The sequence below is a fragment of the Mus caroli genome, chromosome 10 (genome assembly GCF_900094665.2).
Source record: "Mus caroli chromosome 10, CAROLI_EIJ_v1.1, whole genome shotgun sequence".
Classification (NCBI taxonomy): domain Eukaryota; kingdom Metazoa; phylum Chordata; class Mammalia; order Rodentia; family Muridae; genus Mus; species Mus caroli.
In genome coordinates, this window is record NC_034579.1 from 58,249,701 (window position 1) to 58,276,697 (window position 26,997).

Consider the following 26,997-nt stretch of genomic DNA (forward strand, 5'->3'; position numbering starts at 1 on the left):
AATACTATTATATCCCCCGACCCAACACACAAAATTTTAAAAAATAAACTTTTTAAAAAACAAAACAAAACACTTGACATCCATTAATACACACACACCCTCGTGTAGAGGGTAAAAACCAAACATTGTGATCACAATAGGAATTACTGTCATATGTCTTTTAAGCTGATGATTTCAAAGGATACGCATGTAGTTATTTTATTTTTGGAGATATTCTATTTTTCCTATATATATTACTTTATATATAGTTTTTACCCTCTAATTCAACCCTTGTTCCCTGGACCAGTTTTCCTTCCCAATTTTGTGTGCTGTTTTTAAAGTCACAGTGTTCGTATATGCATCCTCCATGTCCTTGGGTGTACATAGAGGTGTACCAGAGCATAGTATATCTACGATATCATATCCCTGTATAAAACTGGCACTCTATCCCCCATCAGCCATCAACTGATTGATGATAGTTCCTCAGCTAGATGTGGGACGTCATGAGCTCCTCCCTGTCCTTGCTGTGGTTCTGGCTGGCTTGATCCTGTATAGGTCTTGTGTAAGCAGTCACAGCTGCAATGGCTCCGTTATGTCTAGCAAATATTGCAAACATCCACTACGTTTGGCCCTTTAAAATCTTTATGCTTCCTCTTGGGGAAAGGGACACTATGATATAGGTGTCCCATTTAGAGTTGAGGAAAGTTCCCTATTCTCTGCACACTGACCGGTTGTGACCAGTGATGATATTATCATTTATTGCAAAGAGAAATGTCTTTGATGAGTGTAGAAAGACACATTAATCTATGGGCATGGGCAGAATAATAAAATGTAGAGAATAGGTTTATTACTATGTCCATTTTGCAGAATAATTGTATTAGGTTCTTCACTAGGGTGTATGACCTAGCTAGTCATATATTTTTTTTTTGTTTTGTTTGATTGTTTGAGTTTCAGTTAATGGAATCATGTGGACCAGTCCTTAAATATAACCAGTAGTGGTTGGTTATGTCCATAACATTTGTGCCACCATTGCAAGAGTGAGCCTATCTTACTAGGTTTGCCACTACTGCAGTTTGCAGGGATTATGGTTCATAAGACTATTGGTTACTTTTCTTCTGTGCATGAAACTTCTAGCACCATGAAAGCTAGCCAGCAGGAACAAAGTATCCAGCTTGATTTCACTACATTCTGGAACTCAAGTATATGGTAATATACTTGAGCAATAAGGTCTTACCATCAAGTCTTGAACAATAACCAGGAGCAATAGAAGAAGCCTGTAATTTTATGGGTGGGGGGAGTATTCGATGGTACCCCATTGCTCACAAAAGAGGTAGAGAAGAGGTATTACACCTCTGGCACTGGGCATTTATTTATTTATAGCCTATGGTGACTGGGGGAGGCATTGCCCCTCCATAGTAGGATACCTCTATTTAAACTTCCTTTATATATGTACTATATATATTTTGGCATCTACAGAGCTAAGTTTTGGTATGCCCTTCTGGAACATCTTCAGTGTTAGTTGTTTATCCTGATATTCTTTCTTCTACCCTGCCCATCCATCCCTTGCCTCCCTAAAGCTTTCATGTCCCATTACATGATTTTGTTTAGTTAGATCTCCAGGTGCATAGAGCAGTTATACACAGCTGCTGCTAACTGAACAATGAAGTCAGTACATTCAAACATGCTACCCCCTCACCCCCTGTGATGTTACAGTGAACAACATTTTTCTCTTTATTTTTTTTTCTTTCTTCAACTTGAACAGAATATACTTAATAAGGGACTTAGCTTTGAACAGCACCATGAATTTATATCGAGGAAACAAAGTAAACTGAAGGGACACGTTGGTCAGAATTTTTCTATAATAAGATGGCACAAAAAGAAAAAAAATGTGTATCTTTATTCCTTTCTCCAAGGAGCTGGCCATCTTTAATCTAGGTTCTCTGTGATTTTCAGGATGTGCCGCCTTTTATTATACTTAGTAATTTTGGAGTGAACACAGTTCTCTTTGCCCTATGTTTTCATTTCAATGAAAAGCCAGACCTCTGTCAATTCATAAGCACTTAAGAATGCAGAGGTAAGTAGCTGCCACTCATTCACCCTGAGTTACTTCATCTAATTACTATCTTTAAACGTGTTTTTGTTTCCAGAAATAGAGTGAATTAAAAGTAGCTAGAATGATGGGTAAAATAGTTTAAAAATACACAGTCCATCTGTTAAGAGAAGTTTTTCTTAAGGGCAGATATAAAAATGTCAAATCCCTACTAACTCAGCCACAGGATTCTGCTGAATATGCAGAAATTTCTTTATCTTGAAAGCCAGGTTTGAACTTTGAGAGACAAGCTGAGGGTGAAAGACAAAGACTCCGTTCTGCTAGTTGGAAGATGACATAGGAGGCCTTTGCAAGAAGCTGGTAACCTTTAAGGTTTGATCATCTCCTTGGATGAATGAAGAAAACACCAGCCCCTTAGCTTGCTTAGTCTTGACTCTGGGTGTAGCTCAGAGGAACACACACAGTCCCGAAACCTCCAAAGAACAGAATGCACCTGAAAAATTTCTAACCAGGATCCTATCCTTATGTGGACTTTGGGTCAGAAATTATATTATCTGTGTAGCCTCTTAAACCTCAGCAGAAAATCTAATTTAAAATTGTCCTATCTCAGTAATACCTTAGGGACCTGGTAGAAGCAAGCTCAGATTCATCCTGAACTGAGAATTCATGCCCAGTCTTCAAAAAATTCTAATACATCCCCAAAGAAGATAAGTTCTCATAACACACAAATAAAGTAAACCATTGTGAATGATTCTGACAGAAGGCATAAACTGCAGAAAAGCTCTTTCTGTTACAAACACAGAGATCATAAGATACCAAACAAATTAGTTGTTAAACACACATGATTCTTCCATTTATTTAACTATAAATATGTTGAAGGAGTAAAAGAATTAAAAAACTGAGCAGATAATATTGTCTAAAATGAAAAATATAATTATGATTATCAGTTGATTAGGTAATCAGGTAGGGGATTGGTAATCTCTGAAAGGTATTTGAAAATGCTACTTAGAATTTTCCACAGACACAGAATTAAACAATATTTTGAAAAATAAGTTAATAAGCAAGATAGTACAGCAGGTTAAAAATAACCTAATATGATGTCCATAAGAGAGAAAATGTAAGCCGGGCAGTGGTGGCGCACACCTTTAATCCTCCCAGCACTCGGGAGACAGAGGTAGGCGGATTTCTGAGTTTGAGGCCAGCCTGGTCTACAGAGTGAGTTCCAGGACAACCAGGGCTTTACAGACAAACCCGGGGGAGAGAGAGAGAGAGAGAGAGAGAGAGAGAGAGAGAGAGAGAGAGAGAGAAACAAACAGAGACAGACAGACAGACAGAGAGAGAAGAGAGAATAACAATTTTCCAGAACTATGGAAGTATGGAAGACAACAGTTTCAATAGCTGATAAACACTATAAGTACCAAGTAGGACATTAATAGAGAAATGTCCATTTCCACAGAGTGTAGTAAAACTGAAGGAGGAACTTTCTTTTTATTCCTGGATATGGTGGCCTAGGCCTGTGATCTTGGGACTTTGGAATCTAAGGCAGGAGAAAGGTACACTTGAGCCAAGCCCAGCCTAACACAGTGAAGCCCTGTTGCAAACAACAAACACAAAGGTGTTATTTAGTAACAGAACAACTAAATAAAGCTGACATAGCTCTGCCAATAGTTGTAAAAAAATAAATTGCTAGTTTAATTCATTAAGGGGTTTGCATCAGTTGGGTTTTGTCATTGGCCTGATACTTCACAGAAACAACGTGAGAAAATATGTATTTTGGCTTAGGGTTCAGATATTTCGAACTGGAAGTATTCCGAGTAAATCTGTGCAGATAAGAATGAAATTTAGATGAAATGGAAAAATTCCCAGGAAAACAGGAGTTACCCAAACTGGCTCAGCCATAGATAGCTCGGTGTTAAAGTATTCAATAGAGTCAGCTTTTACTTAAAGTGAATGGTATGCTGGGCACCTTTGTGATATGCTACCCTTCTGAGGATATGTAAATGTACTTCCATAGCAATGGGATGAGAAAGGCTAAGGAAAAAGCTCTCGAGCCCACTACATGAAGCGAAGTAGGAGAAACCAATACTAAATAACACCATGTTGGTTAGATAAGGGAGGGATCTTTGCATGCCTAACCAATGCTGGAAATAAAATACAAAGTCCTAAAGAGAGTTGGGTGGGTTATCCATGACTTTTGAAAAGACTCAGGACAGTCAATTCACACCGGCGATCCCAGCTCATCATTAGAATATCTACTGTCTTGATTTAGCACACTAGCCAACTAAAAGAGAAAAAATTATTCTACCGATCACGGAAATGTCTGAAAACCTCAGTAAAATTAAAATGCCTAGAACGCAAGGGCAAAAGTGAATTTTCCTAAATTGATAAAGGATTTAATAAAATCCCCTAGTGAAGTTCATTTAAGTAAATTTAAGTCATTGTAAGTATTCTTGTAGAAATGAGCCTCTAAGATGTCGTAATGACTGCAGGATGTATATGTGTATATGTTTATGTATGTGTATACTCATATATGACTATATTTAAGATTGTATTTAGCATGGATAATAACAGATCATAACACTTTACCAAAGGGGCAAGAAATTGAGTCCACAACAATTTTATCCTTACATTCAGAATAGCATGTACAGTAAACACATACTTTGTTTGTTTGTTTGTTTTTTCGAGACAGGGTTTCTCTGTGTAGCCCTGGCTGTCCTGGAACTCACTCTGTAGACCAGGCTGGCCTCAAACTTAGAGATCTGCCTGCCTCTACCTCCCAACTGCTGGGATTAAAGGTATGTGCCATCACTGCCTAGTGACACACACACATACTTTTTTTTTTTTTTTTTAATGGAACTAGTGTTTGGTAAACTGTAGAAGGAATGGAAAGGATCATGCAAAACCTAGGACAGGAAGGAGAGGGGAAGGTATAAAGCTACTGGGCACATTCCTTTCCTGAAGCCGGTTGATATTGTATGCTGCACGATTATCGTGTTTGTCCATACATTCTCTTTACAAATGATGTACTCAATGATGACATTTAATGAAGCACAGCAGAGCAGGGTAAGTCTGAGCAGAGGCAGCCATAGTGTGTCCATCTGAGCTACTGTGCTGGGTGCTCTCGGACTCTGCATTTGTAGTGCTCAGTCTTTATCTGTCCATTTCACTCTGACCCCGGAGAAGCCAGCGACTCACCTGCCAAGTCAGATAACTTGTGAGAGGTCAAATGAGCAAGAATTAGGAGAGGTATAATAACCTGGATTGGTTTCTCCTGACACCCCATACCAATTGCTTCTTTCAAATGATAGTCTGTGTGACAAATGATGGACCATTATATTGTATACTTATCCATCTGTCTGCCTGCCTGCCTGCCTGTCTGTCTATTTTATATATAAAAATACTACATAGTATTTTTCTCTTGTAGGTGGTGAGTTATATGAATGGAGGATGGATATTTTACTCATATTTATATTGTTCACAGCCTAACACAGTACTGAGCAACAAATAATTACTTATAGTTGAAAAGATAACGAATTGCCAGTATTTAAGAACCTGGTGAGATTTTAATACATGTAATAAGTGCTTACCTAATGAGGATGGACAGGGTCTCCTTTATCTTGATGATTAAACATGGAAGCGATTAAGTAGCCTGTAAGTAAAATACATGCATGCTCATTAGCAGACCGTGCGTGCTCCTGGCCTTTTGGGAATCTTAGACACATGTTATATGTGATATTGTGCAATATGAATCTGCCATCAAGCTTAGAAGAAGCTCTTAATTGGCTAGTGATAAAAATGATAAGTGTATTTTTCCTCCCAGACTTAAGAAAAACAAAACAGTAGATTTTAAAAGGAGATTCTTAAAAAAGGAGAGGGCAGAAAATAAAAATAAATCCCCCAAACAAATTCCTTTTTTTAAAAACAATTTATTTATTTTTATTTTATGTGCCTTGGTGTTTGGATTGTATGTATGTCTGTGTGAAGATGTCAGATATGGGAGTTACAGACAGTTGTGAGCTGCCATGTGAGTGCTGGGAATTGAATCCAGGTCCTCTGGAAGAGCAGTCAGTGATCTTAACCACTGTTCTGAGAGCTCCAAACAAATTCGTATAAAGTATTTGTATATGAGTGTTGCAGCAGTCAGTTCTTCACCGATACTGATTAGATATCTGTCCTGTTTCCACTTTGTTCTGTGCCGTATTGAAATTAGAATCTGTGTCTTATCCTAGGCATTGAATCTGTGCTCCAGAGCTAAGAATAAGCAGTCACTGTCTAAATCACAGGCTAATGGACTATGGAGGGAGTGTTTCTCTGTTTAGAAGTCTTTTTATATGGAGTTGCCTGCTTTCAATTGACATCATGTAAAGGCATACAGAACACACAGCTGGTGAACAGACCTGGGAGCTTAGCATGAGTTCTGTGCATGTAATCCCCAGTTGCGGAGGTCTTTGGCATGGACATAGGAGCCATGCAAATTAGAGTCATGCAAAAAAGGCAGGCCTGATCAGAGAGCTATGTCTCAAATAAGAGGCCTTGGCTGCGCATTTTGTCAACATAGTTTATTTTGAATCACCTAGTGATTGGAATCACTAGCTACACCTGCTTTTTGTTTTTGTTCAAAGGAAAACAATGCTCTATATTTTTATGAGAGGAAGTAGCTCTGGAATCTGGAATTAGACACCTGAAGGATTCCGGCTCCTCTCTTTCCACAGTCCCTGAAAGACTGGGACACTACCTCCTTTGATGGTTACTTTTCAAAGAGATGGCTCTAGGGTCCTTGAGAAAAACATTCTAGGGCTGAAAGGCAGGTAAGAAGCTTAGGTAGCTCTAAAGAAGATTAGCCCATATTTCCAAGAACAGGGAAAGGATTACAGTGGCAAGGTTTTCCCAAGTCAAGGATGGAAAGAGAATGGCGGTGTCTTTAGGGACTGGGGTTTTCCTTTTTGTCCTAGAGAAAAATCTCTCTCTCTCTCTCTCTCTCTCTCTCTCTCTCTGTGTGTGTGTGTGTGTGTGTGTGTGTCTGTGTGTATGTGTGTGTGTGTGTGTGTCTACTCTTTTCCTTTTCTCCTATTAAGAAACAAATAAACTGTTCTTTGTGTATCATCCCAGAGATGCTCTTTCCTAAGCACTCATGGGCACAATTGATGTAAGATGGATTCTGCTTGCTGAATCTCATCCTAAGGCTCTTTGATAGCAAGAAGCAAGCAGCCATGCGTTTATGGAAAAGAACCAAGCAAAGCCGTACAAGATGGGAAGATTTGGATAGACTATTTAATGACTTTTCACAGTTATATAAAAGGGATTATATAAACTCTAATGCCTTTAAAATAAGCATTTATAACTTGGATAGGCAAAAAATAAGGACTAAGATTATTCAATAATAAGTGAATACTTAGCTAGTAGAAACTCTTCATTTAGGAGCTTGCCATTAAGCATGAATAGCAGAACAGGGTGGGGTAGAATTCTTGGAGACAGTCACACAGGTTTCATGGGTCATACATCAGTCTACATTAGCTTTCCTATTCACAGTGATTAAAACATTTCAGCATATGTGTCTCCTCCTGACTTTGAGGTCAGAGATTAACTTTATAATTTTTTTCTAACAAAAGTCTGTTTCCTTCATAAAGAAATCAGATTTCTAAGTTCATATTTTCCTCTATTGGAGAGAGGACCGAATTTTCCCTTTCCAGCAGTAATGAAATTATATTTTGCAGATTACTCCCACTAACACTATATGACAGTTAGCCATAGCAGGAGGGTGGTTGCTAACCAGGCTTGGAAACCAAATTTTGGAATCGTACCGAATGGCAGACTAACAAATTTGAGCTTTATTAATAAAGACTATTTGATTAGGGCCAGGACAAAAATCAAAGAGATGTTGTGGAAAATTTAAACATGGTCATGCTGTGAAGATGGTTTTGCGAGGACGGAGAAAGGAAAAAGGAGTCCAGAAATTTTGGTAGTACTCCAAATATGGGATAAAAGAGACCACACCCAACACAGCTGAAAATGGACAGGTAGCTATAAGTAAAGGATGGATACCTGTGAGCACTCCAGTGGCCAAGAGGGAAGAGGTGGGCAATGGAAGCTTCGACAAGAGGAGGATGTTCCTGGAAGAATGGTGACATCACACCACCGAGAGGACAATGAGGCCAGGAAAAGGTAGATGGTAGAAATAAAGGAAGGGAGACAGCCCCAAAGAAAAGCTGTTTCCTATCTGGTCATTCAAATAGCTTATTCTGGAGGCAAATCATGATTGACCATGGCCCAGAACAGAGACCTGGGTTACTCCACATTCTAACATGGTAACAGTTTCATGAAGCTTTTATAGCCACAGAGCAAAGAAAACCATACATCAAGTTCAAGCTCATGAGTAGAAATGTTTGCTAGGTAGGTTGCAGAAAAGTAGGCGATTATTCAGTTGTAGGCCTTAGATGCTCTCTGATTTCATTCTTAGCCCACTAGTTGGTAAAAACTAGGGACCTGTGTGTATATTCTGAACAGTTAATTTGTCTATGGTCCCAGAGATGCTAGGTCACACACAGAGGAGGGCAGTAAATGGTTATTAATGATTAAGATCCTCAAGATTGTTTTGTTCTGGACTTACAACACTCTAGTCTCTCTATATCACTGACTTTATCATCAGTTAATCATCCCTTGTAGTCACAATTCCTTTCCAGAAAGTCTTTCATGCCTCCTTTTTCTATCTGTAGATAGCTTAGATTCTCATGAAGCCTTTGGAAGGTTACATTTGCCATGTAAGTGACTGATACCCTGGCTGTAGCTGTCCTGTCCTGGCAGTAATGAAGGTATCATAAAGGGATACTGTGCCCTTCCTGTGAAACAGTGGTCCCCAAGAAACTTGAAATTTCTTCCAGAGACCCAAGCTGGAAAAGGCTGAAACCTGATGCCAGCCAAACGGGGCATGAGGGCTTGTCTCCTGGGAAGAGATTGCACATAGCTCTATTTGTCAGACCATTGTATGAGGGAGACTGGAGCAGAGTTGATGGTGTATGGAACCATACCATAACCAGGACTGCCCAGCTATATATACCTCTAATCTATGTCAACCTAAACCCCATGTCAGTGCCCAGAAAATGGACTTGGGGGGGGGGGTCCCTTGACTTCCTCATCCCAATGTGGCCACATTGAATAAGTCGTCTATGCTCTATAGCATTGTTTCTTTAGTTGGCCTATGGAGGGTCAGTGGTGAGCCACCTTTTTAGGACTAGGGCCAGTCTCTGACCCTAACCTTTGTGACATGAATAGTTAATTATATTTACTCTTGTTCCTGCTGTCTAGAAAGCTTTTCTTAAAAAAATGTAACATGGTCTGTCTTTTGGAAACAGCACCTTGTTTGGAATGGATTGATGACCATTGGAGAAATGTTCAGATTGTAAGATGAAACCAAGGAAAGTCAAACAGCCCATGAGCCACTAATCCATTTCTTACATTAAACAAATCCCAGACATGGGAGTACATGGCACTAATCCCAGCACCAAGAGGCAGAGGCAAGTGGATCTCTGTGAGTTTGAGGGTAGCCTGGTCTACATAGTGAGTTCTAAGATGGCTAGGACAATGTAGAATCTCTCTATCTCACCCCCACCCCCCAAAATTCAGTTATAAGTTTTGGTAGCATTCGATCACGCAAGTTCCAGTTTGGCTTTGGAAGAATCCATTGTTCACTCCCTTCAAAGTATGAAGAGTGGCGACTTAGAGATTCTCGAGGACAAAGTGTTTGATAAAATCTAGTTAGCAGTGTGGGTCCTAGGATAGCTCTAGGCTTTGTTTCTCTGGATGCCGAATGAAGTTTATAATCATGTATCACATAGTGGCTAAACCACTCCTGGAATTTAGTGCCCAGAGATTTAGTTAGAGGCAGATGTCCATGGCTGAGCTTTAGAAATTGGGTTGCCTAAATCCAGCGACCAAGCCATCCTGTTTAAATGTTACTTGTATATTTTAGTATCTATAGTAAAGTCAACAGCATTGGTAGGCAATTATATTTTTAACACCAATTAAGTTTTGTGCTATAATATGAGTGGAACTTTCAAGTTTGCTTTCTGAGTCCAGGGGAAAGAGTGAAAAGTCTAGCCTCTATCAATTCAAAAATAAAACCATGTGATAAAGTATTATTAACTATAAAGGAAATATCACCAATAGCTTATCAGACAGAATCAGCATTCAAGGAAATATTCTTTTCTCTCTCTTGTGTGTGTGTGTAGTGTGTGTACATGTGTACACATGTATCGGTATACATTTCTCATGTTTTTCTAAAAAAATCGAGGGCTTTATTGGTGGGTAACTGTGAACGTTCAGGGTCCAGTTACAAGAAGGTGTCTTGGGTGTGGTTTGTCTGATGTCACTGCCTTGAAATTCTGAATGCATCTACATTTTTGAAAAAGCTGTGTGTGTGTATATGTGTGTATGTGCATGTGTGTGTATGCCCACATGTGTGTATGTGCAGATACACTTATGCATGCATGCATAGGGACACATACATATGGCATCATGCCATAGAACATATATGGAGATCAGAAGACATATATTGAGAGTTGGGTCTTCCCTTCCATCTTGTTGAGACAGCATTTCCCTCCTCCTCCTCCTCTTCCTCTTCCCCTTCCCTCTTCCTCTACTTCTTCCCCTCCCCCTCCCCCTTCTTCTCCTCTTCTTTCTCTTATTCTTCATTTTCCTCCTCCTCCTCACCCTTTCTCTTTCCTCCTTCCTCATTCTGCCTTCCCTCTTCTCTTCCTCCTGTTGTGCTATCCACTCCAGGTTAACTGGATAGCGACCTTCTAGGCCTTTTCTTCTATTTGTGCCTCCCTTGTCACAATAGGCATGCTGGGATTACAGATGAGTGCCACTACACCTGTTTTTTAATGTGGACTCTGGGGATTGAACTGAGGTTGTGGCTCCACACCAGGTCATCCCCCTGTCCCCCAAAATGCATTTGCAACAGTAACATCACATTTCTATTTTGCAGGGAGCTCCAGGAACCAGGCAGGTGCTCCTGGAAAATTCTTTGTCCATTTTCAGGTTGAATTTTACTGTCCTTGGTGCCCATCACAGGACACAGGCTCCACTTTCATCACATCAGATGCAGGATGGAATTTCAATTAGAGTGAAGCCTATTAGCTGAGGTTGATTACTGGCATCTAAGTGGATTGGACTGTGAACAAGCTATATGTTCACAGGATTTCAGTGTTGCTAGCCAGGAATGACTGCCTGAATCTAAATGATTGATTTAGCAGCCAGAATTAAAAAGAGCAAAGACCAAAGCCTCAGAGCAAAGGGAAAAAGGGAAGCAAGGAGTAGACTTGAGATTCCTGCCAACTCTGCCTGACTCTTCTCCAAGCCTACTATAAGCCAATCTACTGACATATGTTATGTCCTGCAGACGGAGAGGCAGATTGTGTAAATGTATAGGGTACAGATGCAAGGACCTGCGGTGCATCTGTTGGAGGTTATATTTGGTGAGCAGCCTGCCAGTGCCTATGGGGTTTGAAGCAAGGCAGTTACACCATGGGAGGTAGATTAACCTCATTTGTATCACATGGAAACCTTGTGGTCTGTAGAAGGCAGAGACTTTTTTTTTTTAAGTTTTCCAAATATTACTTTACAAATTACATGCATGCATATCTGTCTGTGTGGGGGTACGCACACGTAAGTGCCCGTGCCCATGGAGACCAGAAGTAGGAGTCGGAGCCCTTTTTGCTGAATTACAGGCGGCTTTGAACTGCCTATGGATGCTGGGAGTTTAACATAGGTCTTCGGCAAGAGGAGTAATTTTTACTTCTTGTAAACTGCCAAGCCATCTCTGCAGCCTCATAGGTCCTTCTTGAATGCACGGAACAAGTCTTTCACAGTGCTGCCATAGACGTGGGAATGTTGTCATTCTTATAAGCACGCCAGCAGCCAGGGATAGTCTCACAGCTCCATGCATTGTTCCAAGCAGTGAGAAGTACTCTTAATTTGTTAGGGACCCTCAACTCTGGCAGAACTAGGTCCTTGGCTTTGATGCAGAAATGAAGTATAATTGGAGTTTATTAAAATTAGAAAGAGGCTCAGGGTAAAAATGAAATGCTCATGAAAGCATGGGTGTGGGGTTCTCAAAGAGAAAGTTGCTGTTTAATGAAATACATTTTTCTTCTCTCTCTCTCTCTCTCTCTCTCTCGTGTATGTGTGTGTGTGTGTGTGTGTGTGTGTGTGCATGCTTGTGTGTGAGTGTACACACATGCATATGTATATATCTGGAGGTCAGAAGTTGACATCATCTTACTTGAACATTATCCAATTTGCTTTAATTGGAATTCTATCCTCTATCTAGGGTTGTACAAGTTGTAGGAGGACTTGTCCTTTACTCCAAACAGTATTTCTGGTGAGAGCCCAGAGTTTAACCAGATGTTGTGAATTGTATTAGAACTCTCAGTTCTTCACAGCTGAGGGTCCTCCATTCGACTGCCAGGTGAGGGGTTCCTTTACTTTCCTGGGTTCCTATATCTTTCCTAGCCTGTTGCAAACAGAGTAGGAACTATCATAATCGGGGAGACCGAGTAACAAAAGCCACCGCAGTGAGGTGTGCGATCCAGAGTCAGGAGCTTTGGTCTAGGTTAGTTGACACATCCTGAACAAATAAGATGTGGCATGTCACTTGAAAGTTAGTGGTTGGTGGACAATTTCTAATAATGAGAATTTGAATGTTCCCGATTCAAGCATAAGACTAAAATTGTTCACAATAAGGTGTAAAGCGTACAGTGTTTATTTCACAGCTATTGAGCAGATGAATACAAAGGATGTATTGACCTCCTTTTGGATGTCAGGAAGATTTATGACAGAAAAGCAAGAGGCTGAGTATTAATTGTCTGCCTGGTCCATGGCCCATTGGCATCTCAGAGGCCTTGAACTGTAAAGAGTCACCTAAGCAGGTGAAAGATTAAGAAAATTTTGACTTGATGTGAACTCCTATTTACTGGTCTCAGTGTGTGTGAATTGGAGATGGGGTCATCTTACCTAAAGTAAGCAAGCTTCAATTTGGCAAGCAGATTATTTAGAAATTCTCTGGGTTAGAGGGAGAATTGTGTTTCATGCTGATGGAGAGGCATATCAGCAGAGAACTCCAACTTTGGAAGCATTTTGTGTTTTCTTGGGGGAAGACACAGTGCCTTGCCTTCTTTTAAAAGCCTCTTTGGGGCAGCTAGATGATCCACTGCTCCCAGAAACAGTTATTCTTCACTTCTGATGCCTATATTTCAGAATGTATTTTGGCATTTTTCCATGTCTGATCTTCAAACAGAGAATAGCAGGTGTCTTATTTCACTTTCTGTTGCTATAACAAAATACCTGAGGCTGGGTGATTGTCTTTATTTAAAGGAGGTTTCCTTTGGTTTCATGGTCAAGAGCAAAGTACTAGCATCTCCTTAGACTTTGGAGATGGCTTCATTGTAGAAAGGCAAGGGTGGGAAGAGAATGTGAGGGAGAAGATGGAAGGGGGAAAGAAAGAGGCCAGGAGAGGGGAAGGAAAGGGAGGTTTATGAGCAGGAGGGGAGCTATGGGAAGAGGGGGAGGGAGAGGGCAGGAGTTCCCATGGCTGGAGGAAAGCACTTGAGAAGAGCCTTCTCCACATAGTCCTTCTGACTCACTAATTTACCCTTGTTAAGAAAGCATAAATCCCCACTAAAGGCCCAACAGTAGGCAGAGTCACCACTCAACCCCATCCCACAGGGATTAAACTGCAAAGAGTTTTGTGGGGACAAATCACATCCAAACCTTGGCAGTAGGAAAACCCAAACCTAAGTGAATTTGAAAACTGTTTGACTCCAGAATACAATTCAGCCCATCCTTTCCAGGAAGATGGTTCTCCCTCAGCTATCCTGACAAGTATAGCTGTTTGCTCAGTGTTGGCTTTCATCTCCAGATTTCTCTTTTCCTTGTCTAAAGGGAAAAGGGAGAAAGGGTTCATTCATGTCTTAGTCAGGGTTTCTATTCCTGCACAAACATCATGACCAAGAAGCAGTTGGGGAGGAAAGGGTTTATTCAGCTTACACTTCCACATTGTTGTTCATCAACTAAAGGAAGTCAGGACTGGAACTCAAGCAGGTCAGGAAGCAGGAGCTGATGCAGAGGCCATGGAGGGATGCTCTTTACTGGCTTGCTTCCCCTGGCTTGCTCAGCCAGCTCTCTCATAGAACCCAAGACTACCAGCCCAGAGATGGTCCCACCCACAAGGGGCCTTTCCCCCTTGATCACTAATTGAGAAAATGCCTTACAGCTGGATCTCATGGAGGCATTTCCTCAACTGAAGCTCCTTTCTCTGTGATAACCCCAGCCTGTGTCAAGTTGACACATAAAACCAGCCAGTACAGTCCATTATCCTAATTTTGCCTGGCAGACATAATGGTAAATCTGTTTTTTTTTCTAAATTTTATTTTTATTTTTTTTTATAATACCCTGATTGGAAAAGTCTGGCTTTGGAAAATTTCCTTGATGGCATTATATGTGGCTAAATTTAAAACATGCCATCTATACTCAAATAATACCACACTGTATCAAATCAGTTATCTACTTGAGAAATAATTCATTGTGTAGATGATGTACTAATTTCACTTTTAGTTTTTTTCTACATCCTAATTGTCACAGTTGTAAAAGTCGGGTAAAATCTTAGGAAGATGTCTATTGGGTGCTGCCTGAGGAGCCAGTGGCTTTTAAAAATCTTTTGTAGTGATGGAGCTGGGTTGTAGCTGAAGGAATCCTTGGGTCTTTACCTCTGTTGATCATCCACAGGTCCCTCCCTCAAATGCCCTGCTGTATTGGTAAGCACAGCTGTACCAGGCTTCCGTGCTCCCAACTGCATATGACATCAAAGCTTTAAGCAATTTTCTCTACTTTTAAAAGTCCCTTTTAAAAATTGTGTCTGAGTGTGTCTGTATGTATTTGAGCATGTGTATCTATGATTGTGTGTGTGCATGTGTGTTTGAATGTGTGTGAGTATGTGTGTGTGTGTGATTGAGTGTGTCTATGTGTTTGTGTGTGCATGTTTGAGTGTATGTGCAAGTGTGTGTGTATGTTTGGGTATGTGTGTTTGAGTGTGTGTATGTTTGGGTGTGTTTGTGTCTGTGTGTTTGTGTGTATGTGCTTGAATATGTGTATATGTTCTAGTGTGTATGTTTGAGTGTGTCTGAATGTGTTTGAGTGTGTTTGTGTGTTTTTGTATGCGTGTTTGAGTGTATGTGTGTGAATGTGGGGATGTGTGTGTGTGTTCAAGTGTGTTTTTGTGTGTGTGTGTGAGTGTGCATATATGTTTGAGTGTGTGTATGTTTGAGTATGTGTGTGCTATATTGCATCTGTGGAGGTAAAAGAATAACCTATGGGAGTAAGTTCTCTCTTTGCACCATGTAGAGATTGAACTCTGGTCATTGGACTTTGGTGGCAAGTCACTGCACTCTTGTCCTGATTCCCTTTAAAATCTCTTCTGTCTCTACTTTCCCTGTCCTCAATACCCTCTTCACTCTCCTCCCACTCCCTTTCCTGTTCCCTTCTCTTTATTTCTCTTCTCTTCTTTTCCCCCATATCCTTTCCTTACCAATTAAAACAGATATCTGTATCAGATTGATAAAGCCTCAATGGAAAATGAAAAGTTTTGTCTTTTTGAGGTTTATTTATTTATTTTTGGTAAGATTTCCAAAGCACTATAAATATAAATAAGCAATATAAAGAATAATCTCAGCTTAATAACTTTCCTGGTCAACTTTTGTATGTGCCATTATGTGCCAAGTGAAGCAAGAAGATAAGAAAATCAGTCACTTCCCAATCCAATGATTTATCCAGAGCTGGCCTTAATGTCAAAGGCAAGGGATCCAGGAACTGACATCTCTAGTCACATATTTATACCCTGTTAGGTTGTAAAAAGGAGCAATGTAAAAGTAACTTTTATATGCCACATGCAATTGTCATGATAGAGGCTTATTGCTATATAAGTTTACCCTTTCTAGCTATTTCTGAACTCGGGCTGGCTGGCTTGTTTAATTCAGATGTTTTGGCCCAAACTCCTCTCCAAGTTGACTGAGTCAACCTAACTTCTCTTGGCTTCTAGCTGAACTGCTCTGCTTGACCTCAAACTAACTCTGGCAATCTGTTCTAATCTTCTGCATCCTTCTGATTATCTGACTCATTCTGTCTTTACCTGCAACCTGTCTCTGTAAAACTGTCCTGGTAAATCTGCCACCACCTCCTCCGTCTGCCTATCTATCTCTGTCTATCTGTCTATCTCTATCTCTGTCTATCTGTCTATCTCTGTCTATCTCTGTCTATTTTTGCTCCTCTCTTAAGTTGCCTGTCTTTCTTGTATGTTCTCATGAGAGTTGGGTATATCCTATTTCTGACTCATTTCTGACAAACCTTTCTCCAATTTGCCACTTTGTTTGCCCCTCAGTTAGGCATCACTTTCAAACATGGCTGCTTCCTTCTACAAACAAGACTTACCTTCAATGTTAGGGGTTTATGGTATATGCTAAGGGTGTGTGTGTATTCCAGCCAGATCATATTTTTGGATGTGATCTCTTGCCAGAGCAACCACGTTGCTGGATTAAAATTCCCCTACAGATCAGAATAGAATGAATATTGCTTTTGATAATCATCTCCACTCTTTCTTTCAAAATTTTCCTCTCTGGATACCCGTTTCTGCTTCCACACTGATGTGTACTGTCTCTAGACTGTAACTGAGTGGACCTTTCTGTCTCTATTTGCATCTGAACTCATGTCCTCACAGCTCTTCAGCAAGCACTCTTATTCCTGAGCCATCTTGGCAGCCTCTGAGAAAGAGTCCCTTCGCCTATAGCACACAAACCTCTGTAGGTCTAGATAGGCCCTGGTAGTTGTTTTGTGCTATAGGAAAGGTTTCCTAAGTAACATAAGGCAGACAGAAGCACTGAGCTCCTCCTTGTGGGTCTCAGATGTCACCAGAGCCCAATGTCATCAAGTTTTAACTGCTAGAACTTGCCTGAGATGAGACAGCAAAAGGACCCCATGCCCCAAAAATGAACATGAAAACTTAGTCACTAGATTAGTCACTAAAAATTAATCATCATTAAACAAAACCTAAAAACAACATCTTATCTGTACCAGCCCCCGACTATTCTAGCCATATCAAACCATGGTCAATATAGAAAATCTCATCATTATGGGAAGAACTTTTAGATAGTGCTCTAGAGTACCTATCTATTATCTATCTATCTATCTATCTATCTACATATCTACATGTATATATACATATATATTTATGTGAGTCAATACAGCCTCATCCAAAGTGTGTTGTTTTACAACATAGCTTCATGTGGAATCCAAAAATCATGATTCTTTGTGGCACTTTTAGGCTAATGCTTGCGATTTTATTCTTAGCCCTGTTAGCTAGAAATATTCGAGTTAATTTATATTTAATAGTACATTTCTCTCCAGGAAAAGAACAGGTTTTAAAACTCTTATCAGGCCAAGGACATTTTTAGTTGGTTAGCTGGATACAATTTCAAATTATTCAGAAGCTCCAGTCTTTAAACAGTAGTGCTCTAGAGGAAACGGGGAAATAGCGGGGACCACATCAAGAGCATCAGAGGGATGCTTTTTCGTTTTGGTTTGCTGTTTGCATGGGGCCTGGGACTTGTGAGCCTCTTGCTTCAGCCTCTAGAGTGTTGAGATTACAGGCATGAGCCAGCCACCACACCCAGCTCTGACAGACGATTTCTTGAGAAATTGTCTCCACCTGGCAGGCGTGTTCCCTCTCATCATTCCTCATGAGACTGTGGGGCAGACATGGCCTTTAGAATTCTACAGTTATGAAGTACAGCTGTGCCATAGTGACTACATTTCCTTTATCTCTTCTGCTGTGCATGTTCTACCCGTGAGTCCAGGGCTTGTAATTAACCTGCTATTTTTCTCAAGAGACATAATTACTGAGAAGAGTGCAAGATAGAGTCAAGCAAAAATAAAGTGCCAATGGCCTTATTTTTTTCCTCCCTTCCCCCCCACCCATTTCTCTTCTCTCTATCTTCATTGATGAGGTGTTTTCTGGGGAACTCTGCAGGCATAGCTCCTGGGAACAACAGGAATGATTCAAATGTTTGCTCACATTGTACAGGGTTGTATTTGATTAGGTGTTCTGCCTTTAGAACACATAGCCAGAGACAATGTGGTTGATTCTAATGGTGATATTAAAATAGAGCACATATTATATTTTTACGGCACATAAAATCTGTGATAAAAACATTTGGATGTAAAAAAAAAAAAAAAAACCCTTTTCTCCGAGATCATTATAAACAGAATAAGTTAATCACCATTTGAAAACAGACCACTGTGGAGAGAGACTCAATCTATAAAATGTGCTTCCAAGTAGATGATCCACACTGAAACCCTAATATATTTCTTTATTGATCTGTATTGCTCCAGTCTGCAACATCGTGGTGATAATGTGCAGTCCAACGACCCAGTCAACAGCTCAGAGTGCTATGTTCTAAGCCTGTGTAGAGGTGCTTTAAAAAGAGGAGAGTCCTTCAAGGCCCAGTTTGTTTCAGCCATCCCCAGACAAAAGCAGGAAGACTTCCAGACATGCATGGTGTATTACACAGACCAGGCTGCTGAACTCTGGTAGAAGTACCCAGGAAAGTTACTTATATCTTGTGAAATTAACTATATGACCGAGGTGTCAATCAGTATTTTGATGTAACTGCCCTCACATCTCCTTGTTTAGTTTAAATGTTCTACGTTCATCCTACAGAGGAGGGGGACAAAATCAAAGGAATTTATGTGTGTAAATTTTTTGAATGTCTACCGATTATCTCTCAAATATTTGCTATTTCTCTATAATATGAATTTTCACATTTTAACATATGGCCAAACAAGTAGTCAAACGTGTGCGTGTATGGTGTATTACATGACCAAGCTTGCTCTACAGAACGAGGGCTGGTCATCTTGCTGATTTATAGGCGTTTAGTCACAGTTTTGCTCTCACATTTTTTTTTTTTTTTTGGTATCCGGACTGTCCATTCTTTAGATTAAGTGGAAATGCACTCAAGGAAGGGCTATTCCGTGCATAGGAGAACCTGTGAGTTTTCTCAGAGCCATTTTCTGTTGGTAATCAGAAGGAGAACTTTTATTCCATTTTTATCACTCACTCCGAAGATTGATAATGTAGTTACCAGGGGAGCATTACTTATGCTACGTGCTTATTATTTCTGCATCTCCCAACTTGAAGCATCGCGTATGTGTGTGTTTTTGTGAAGAATGTTGGTACTTGATTACAATCATAGCCGCATCTCTTTTGATAGGCAATTTCACTTTGGAGGATAGGTGTGAGAGTTTTAGTGTTTTGAATGTAAATCCGATCAATCCCATCACACCGTGTGTGGCTTGCGGATGATGAATAAGGTTTATTACATCCTGTTCATTAAAATAGAGAAAACTTTCCCAGCTGCATTGATGCTGTATTCCATTTGTTTTAGATGTGCTCCCCCCGCCCTCTTTGGAAGATAGGGATAAAAGCCATGATCAGAATCTGAAAAATAGTAATTAATAAATGCATATGGAATTAGTAACTGAATACATGCTACATATAGGGTGGTATTTTAGGACATTCTGTTTCTGGGTATGGAGCCTCCTTCACGATAGTGTAGAGCTGAATTCATCAGGTACAGATGCCAATGAATTTAAAGGCAAGAGTAGCATTAGCAAACAGGGCACAGAGGTAGGCCTATCCCTGAGGATAGGAGTCCAGTGGTAACATCTTTGCCTGCTGTGTGTAAGGTCCAATAAATCCCAGCAGCAAAAGCTAAAAGAGAAAGCCAAGTGCCATGGTTTATGCCTGGAATATTAGCATGGAGCCGGCTGAGGCACAAAAATCTCAAGTTCAAGGCCAGCTTGGGCTATTTGGTAAGTTTGACACTAGATCAGGCTACAGAGTGAGTCTGAGGACAGCATGAACAATAGAATGAGACCTTGACTCAAAACGGAGCAGCAAAGCATACATACAATGTCAGCAGAAGTCATATTAATTGAAAACCTATGTGACAATTGTAGATCTTATTTGTCTTATTTATAAGAGTTGAAACAAAGGCCTCCACTATTTGAACTCCCTTCCCAGTATAAAGGGGAGGGAATGGTTCATTTTAATTATTAGATCTAAAGTGATGCATATACAGAGCACAGCCTAGATGCCTTGAGGTCAGATGTGTCTTTTCCTTTTCGTTTTTATGTGTGTGTGTGTGTGTGTGTGTGTGTGTGTGTGTGTGAACATACGTGCGTGTGTGTGTGTGTGTGTGTGAACATACGTGCATGTGTGTGTGTGTGTGTGAACATACGTGCGTGTGTGTGTGTGTGTGTGTGTATGAGTTTAGGCCAGAGGTCAGTATTAGGTGATTAGGTAGGTGTCCTCCTTAATTGCTTGCCTTGTTTTCTGAGACATGATCTCTCATTGAACCTGCATCGGACTGACTCAATGGCCAGCGAACCTCACTGGGCACAATCCTCCCATTTGTTAGCACTAAGATAAGAGGAGCTTGTTTCCTTGTTATCTAACCCTCCATGGGTGAGTTTTAGAGACAACTCAGGTCTGACAGTTCATGCTGCAGCAAGTGTTTCATCGGCTGACCCATCTCTGCCTTCCTTTAAGAGGAAAAATTCGACTTTATAATACAGTCGACAAGCAGCACCCCCATGTACACTTCCTTGCTCCAACACATGCATGGCCTCCCCCATGATTGGTGTTTCCAGCAAGGGTGGCACAGTTGCAGAACCTGAGCCACTTAGTCAGTTTCTGTCCTCCCCACAGTTTGCAGGTAGGCACGTGGGTTAGGACAGTTGTACGTGAAATCAACCGCTGTCACACTGCCATTCTAAGTATTTTTGCTGTGTCAGACCCTTTTTTTTTATCTACCTCTTTGTTCCTTCCCACCTTCTATCCCAAGAACCACTGACTTTTTTGCTGTGACCGTAGTTCCCTTCCTTCTTTGGGCCATAGGTTGGAATCACCATGATGTAGGTAACATTTCCAGGCTGCCATCTTGAGCTATAGAATGCATTTATCTTCCCTGCATGTCTTTTCGTGACTTGGCATCTAGTCTCCTTTTAGTACTGAATAATATTCCCTAGTCTTAATGCACTAAAGTTTATTTGTTATCTAGTTGGTGGCAGTTTAGTTACATCTAAGCTTTGGTGACTATTAACACTTCTATAAACATCTGTGTAATGATTTTTTTCTTTGTATCTACATATATTTTAAATTCTTGTCACATGCAAACTGTAAGACTGATGGATTTTATTAGGAGTATGGTTCTGGTTAATTTTTAAATTTAAAAATATGAACAAGCATCCTGGAAAGGTTGCTCAGAAGTTAAGACTGCTGATCGTGCAGAGGAGACATATTTGTTTCCCAGCTCCAACGCCACTTGGGCCACGACTGCCTGTGACTCCATCTCCAGGAATATCTGACAATCCCAGGGACTTCTGTGTTTACACACACACACACACACACACACACACACACACACACACACACACACAATCATACATGCATGTACAGAATTTTTGAAAAAGAATCTTAAAATACATTAACAAGCAAGAAACAATATTTTGTAAATACAGAGGTGACCCTTTAACACCCGTTTGGACCTTCAGAATTAGAACCCACCCACACAGTCTCTGCAAACTTCCATACTATTCTGTATCTCAGTGATTTTGAATTTTCTATATCCCACATACAATTAATATCACATGTATCAAGTATGCATGTATGTGTGTGTGTGTGTGCATATGTGTACATGTTTCTGTGTATGGCTTAGCTCAATTAGTTTAATGTCCTCCAGCCTCATTTCTATGGTCACCAATGTCAGAGTACCCATTTTATGGCTATATGGTATTCTGGTGGATGTCTGTATACCACTATCTACACACACACAGTATGAGCCAGTTTCTCCATTCATTCATTCATTGGTAAACACAAAGAGAGCTGCCCTATCTTGGCGCTTGCAGATCGGGACCACAGATAGTTCAGTGACTGTGCTGACTAGTTTCACGTCAACCTGACATAAGCTAGAGTCATCTGAAAGGATGGGACCCCAGCTGAGGAAAATAGCTCCATGAGATCTGGTTATAGGGTATTTTTTAAATTAGTGATTGATGGGGGAAAGCCTGTTGTGGGTGGTGCCATCCCTGGGCTGATAGACTATAAGAAAGGAGGCTGAGCAAGCTATGAGGAGCCAGCTAGCAAGCATTTATCTTGTGTTCTCCTTTATTTTTTTGTCCAAGTAAATGGAGCAGTAGAATAAAAAAGCTGAGGGAGTAGAACCTGGAAGGGAGGATTCCCGAGTGCCATAAGACAGTGAAGCTATGCCATAGCACATCCCAGTTCTGGCTTACATTACATTCTATAGTGTGCAAGTTTCAGGGCTCTGTGCTTTACCATGATTCCCTGTCTTTCTGAAATGAGTTACTCTTTTAAGTGTGACTCTCTAGACGTGACTCTTTGCTTTACCCTAGCCTTATAATTAAACAGTGTGTGTGAGAGAGTGCACTTGTACATACATATGTGTATGTGTGTATATATGTGTGTGTGTATATGTGTGTACTTGAGTGTACATGTGTCAATGTGTATATGGGCGCACACGTACAGTGCAGGTGCCCATAGAGTCCAGCAGAGGGCGCCAGATCTCCTGGAGCTCCAGTCCCAGGTAGTGTGAGCTGCCCACTGTGGGTGCTGCCATTGGATGCTGATCCTTTCCAAGAGTCATTCATGCTGTTTTTTTTTTTAATTGGTTATTTTATTTATTTACATTTCAAATGTTATCCCCCTTTCCAGTTTTCACTCCACAAGCCCCCTACCCTGCTCCCTTCCCCTGCATCTATGAGAGTGCTCCCCCAATAGCCCACTCACTTCTGCCTCAGCAGCCTAGCTTTCCCCTATCCTGGGTCATCAAGCCTCCACTGGACCAAGGAGCTCCCCTCTCAGTAATACCAGATAAGGCAGTCCTCTGCTACATATCTACCTGGAGCCATGGGTACCGGCTGTGTACTCTTTGGCTGGTAGTTTAGTCCCTGGGAGCTTTGGGGGTGTCCTGGTTGGTTGATATTGTTTTTCTTTCTGTGAGGTTGCAAACCCCTTCAGCTCCTACAGTTCTTGCCCTAATTTCCCCATTGGGGTCCCCATGCTCAGTCCAATGTTTGGCTGTGTACATCTGCATCTGTATTGGTCAGGATCTGGCAGAGACTCTCAGGAGACAGCTGTATCAGGCTCCTGTCAACCAGTACTTCTTGGCATTTGTAATAGTGTCTGGGTCCGTTCATGCTGTTAGTGATGAGCTATCTTTTTAGCCCCCGGGAGTTCTACTTTTTAGATGAATAATTAAAAGCCAGAATTTTCTCTGATATGTTAGTGGTAAAGTTAATTAGCTCCTGGGACTTACAGGGAGGTATAATGAAAGTGACATTGACTTGTGAATTATTAGACAAGAGTTATGTGTCTGAACTTCAAAGCTTATTTGCTCTTTGACCTTGGGTAAGAGCCCCTCAGCCTCACAGAGCCCCTGGAATGTATGGTCCATCACTCTGGATGCCTGCATCCTCTGTGTTCAGACGAGATAGTGTGTGTGAAAAATGGCCAGGCAGCTTGGAGATGCTGCTATTGCGCTTAACCATGCATGCCAGTCACCATGTTAGGTGTTTGCATAACTGTTCTGATAGTTTTAGGGTATAAGCAGCAGGAATACTGTGGCTTTATAGTTGTTAGGGAGGCATAGGGAGACAAGGTACTCTGGTGGGCAGGAAGGGCAAGATTTGAATCCAGGACTGTCTGACAGTAGAACCCAAGCTCCTAAATACAAAACGTTCATCATTCAGATGGATAATAATTGCCATGCAGCTTCGTGTGTGAACTGTAGATAATAGCATCATCGGTCTGGATTCTAAGCAGGAAGCTTAAACAAAATGGACTGCCACAGAGTCCTAACCATCCAAATGTTTTCTTCTCCCAGAGCTTAATTGTCCTGAACCCACTCACAGTGACAGAGGAAGACGTAAGACCATCACTAGAGAAACGCCTAGAAGCCATCATCAGTGGGGCCGCACTGTTGGCCGACTCGTCCTGCACCAGGGACCTCCACCGGGAGCGGATCATCGCCGAGTGCAATGCCATCCGCCAGGCGCTCCAGGACCTGCTGTCGGAGTACATGAGTAACGTAGGCGATCGGTTTCTTCTCCTACTTGCATCTTCCTGGGATGCTTTTGAATATTGGCTTGGAATGTTTCTACGTATGAGATGCAGTCACCTGAAGGGCAGGTGGTTTTATGGAAATTGAGAGTGGGTTCTGTGGAGGTTTTTTTCAAGATGAAGCATGATTTTAGGACTTTGGAGGGTTGAAATCAGAACCCGAGAAGTATTGAAACACAGCTGGTCGGTCGGCTGTAGAAGTATCAACATCTCAGTCGGTAGTCAGGGATCGAGGAACAAAACAAGTATTGCGCACTAATTTAGGGAATCGAAGGAAGGTAGAGGGGTATGTTGGTTGGAGTAGATGGTATAGGATGCTTCAATGATGTTGGGACCTGGAACTGTGTCTGAGGGGTTACAAAGTCCAGGCAGCGTGGAGAGTGTTCGTTCTTGCCCAAAATGTGACACAGTGCCGTATGCCTGCCGTTGGGAGACCCACTCAGAAAGTTTGGAAATGCGGACTTTGTAAGTAATTGTTTCAAGGTCCATTTTCTTTGATTCTGTGTCATACATATATCCATTGATGGAGCATCTGTCACCTTGGTTCTGAGCTCAGGGCCAATGCCAAGGCAGACAAGAAGACCCCAGGATAGCTTAAGCTTTACTCTCATCCCCGTGTATTAATGGAGTTGCTCCTTTGGCTTTAATTCCTTATAGCAAACTGTCAACTGAAGTAATTGCATGGGGGAAACTCAAAAAATGACATATGTTTAAAAATAACTTCAATCCAGTACATGTTTATCATTTTCTATATAATTTGTAGTTGATGTTCTCTTGTTTTCTACTGTTCCTAAATTATAAATGAAACTGTCACAGCTATGTCTGTCTAGGAAAAGGTACTGTATATTTAGAGTTTAGAACTATATTTCAAGTATCCCCTGGGATTATGGGATGTATCCCTTACGGATAAAAAGATGAAAACTTCTTAAATCACTGAACTGCATAGTTATTTTAAGAATGTTTTATCTACCCACTTAGAAGTTGAACAATTTGATTGATACAGATATGTTTGGGCAGTAATTAATCACAGAGCCTATGATTTTTTTTTTTTTTGGCTAAGAAATGGAAAGATTGCTTTAGATAGAAGTGAAAGACCCTTGAACACATTTGATATATCTCTGTATTTTTAATATTTGATGATTTTACTACGGACCAAAAAGCTCTTTCCTGTCAAGAAATCAAGGCAGAGAAGTAGATTTTGTTAATAAGAAGCACATGTTAGTAATACCATGTCCTGCTTGACTATCTGAAGGTAGAATGTTACCATTTTTAGCATATGAGATTTTCTTATTAAAGAGTGCTCAGGGCAGTTCATCAACCCAAGACACCTCGAAACTGAAAAGCACGAAGAATATTCTTCTTGTCTTTATAGAGAAAGTGTAGCCAAGTTATACATATACTTATCTTATATATAAAATATGAAATCATAGATGAGTGCACTTTATCTAAAATAGAAGGCTGCACTTGTAGATAGTTTACAACTTCCACATTAATCTACATAGATTAGTAGAGATGGATTCATGATTTGTGGGGTCTAGTACAATATGAAACCGAAGCTGTTATTATTTAAAACAAGCAAAGGATCTTTTTTTTTTTTCATAGTCATTCTTGTCATTATTTTCTACTTAATACTATGTTTCCCGGAAGGGCAGCCTACTTGTGCAGTGAGGATACAGATCCTCAAAGGCTTCTGTGGTCTAGGCTCATGACCATGAACTACCCTCATGGTTGCTAAGGTGACATTCAGAAGGATTGCAGTGTCTGGTTGGTAGAGAGCTCGTGTTCGACAATCCATCTCAGGACCTTTCTCGGCAGTGTGACAGTGTGTTATCCCAGACGTGGGTTTCCTTGTCCTGCTTGGTTACACCGACTTCAAGGTAAAATCACTAAGAACTCAAAGCCTAGTAGCAGAGTGTTAAATCCAAGTGGATCCCATTCTAAAATCTTATTTTTGTTGTATGTATGTGAATGTCTTGGCTATATGGATAGATTTACCACATGCGTGCAGTTCTCACAGAGACCAAAAGAGGGAATCAGGTCCCCTGGGACTGGAGCTGCAGCAGATTCCCAACTGCCATGTGGGTGCTGGGCACTGAAATCCGTTTCTCTGTAGGGACATCAATACTCCTGATGACTGAGCCATCTGTCCAGTTTCCTTACTCTGGTCTCACCGTCAGGAACATTTTGTTTCTTGCATTGAGTTGAGGTCAAACCTTGCTCAGTTTGTGCAACATCTTCAGGAGGGCTCTGGAACTTTGGAGAATCTTCATCATCCTGGGTGGGCCTGGTTTGCTTCTGAAGATCCATCAGTGCCTTTTGTAATTGAGCTGTGCTGATGAAGACCCCGCTTTGGGACACACATAGGAAAGGCCCTCTGCTTTTACAGACTCACAGTGAGACAGGGAGGGCCCAGTCAGGTTGCCCAGCCTTATGGTTTAGACACAAAGGCAGTCACAAATTCTTTTTTTTTTAAATATTTTTTTATTACGTATTTTCCTCAATTACATTTCCAATGCTATCCCAAAAGTCCCCCATACCCTCCCCTCTCCACTTCCTTACCCACCCATTCCCATTTTTTGGCCCTGGCGTTCCCCTGTGCTGGGGCATATAAAGTTTGCGTGTCCAATGGGCCTCTCTTTCCAGTGATGGCCAACTAGGCCATCTTTTGATACACATGCAGCTAGAATCAAGAGCTCCGGGGTACTGGTTAGTTCATAATGTTGTT

The 26,997-nt window shown here is 40.9% G+C and overlaps 1 protein-coding gene across 6 annotated transcripts in view; it reads left to right on the forward strand.

The window, feature by feature from the left end:
• Positions 1 to 26,997, forward strand: part of Ctnna3 (catenin alpha 3) — a 1,468,839-nt gene that overhangs the window by 349,985 nt on the left and 1,091,857 nt on the right. For 5 of the 6 annotated variants that reach the window (XM_021173456.2, XM_029482772.1, XM_029482775.1 and 2 more), the window contains one exon: positions 24,037 to 24,240. The exons of the other annotated variant lie outside the window; for it this stretch is intronic. In XM_021173456.2, the coding sequence (XP_021029115.1) occupies positions 24,037 to 24,240 (204 nt within the window). The remainder of the gene's footprint in view (positions 1 to 24,036; positions 24,241 to 26,997) is intronic. 6 annotated transcript variants of the gene reach the window in all.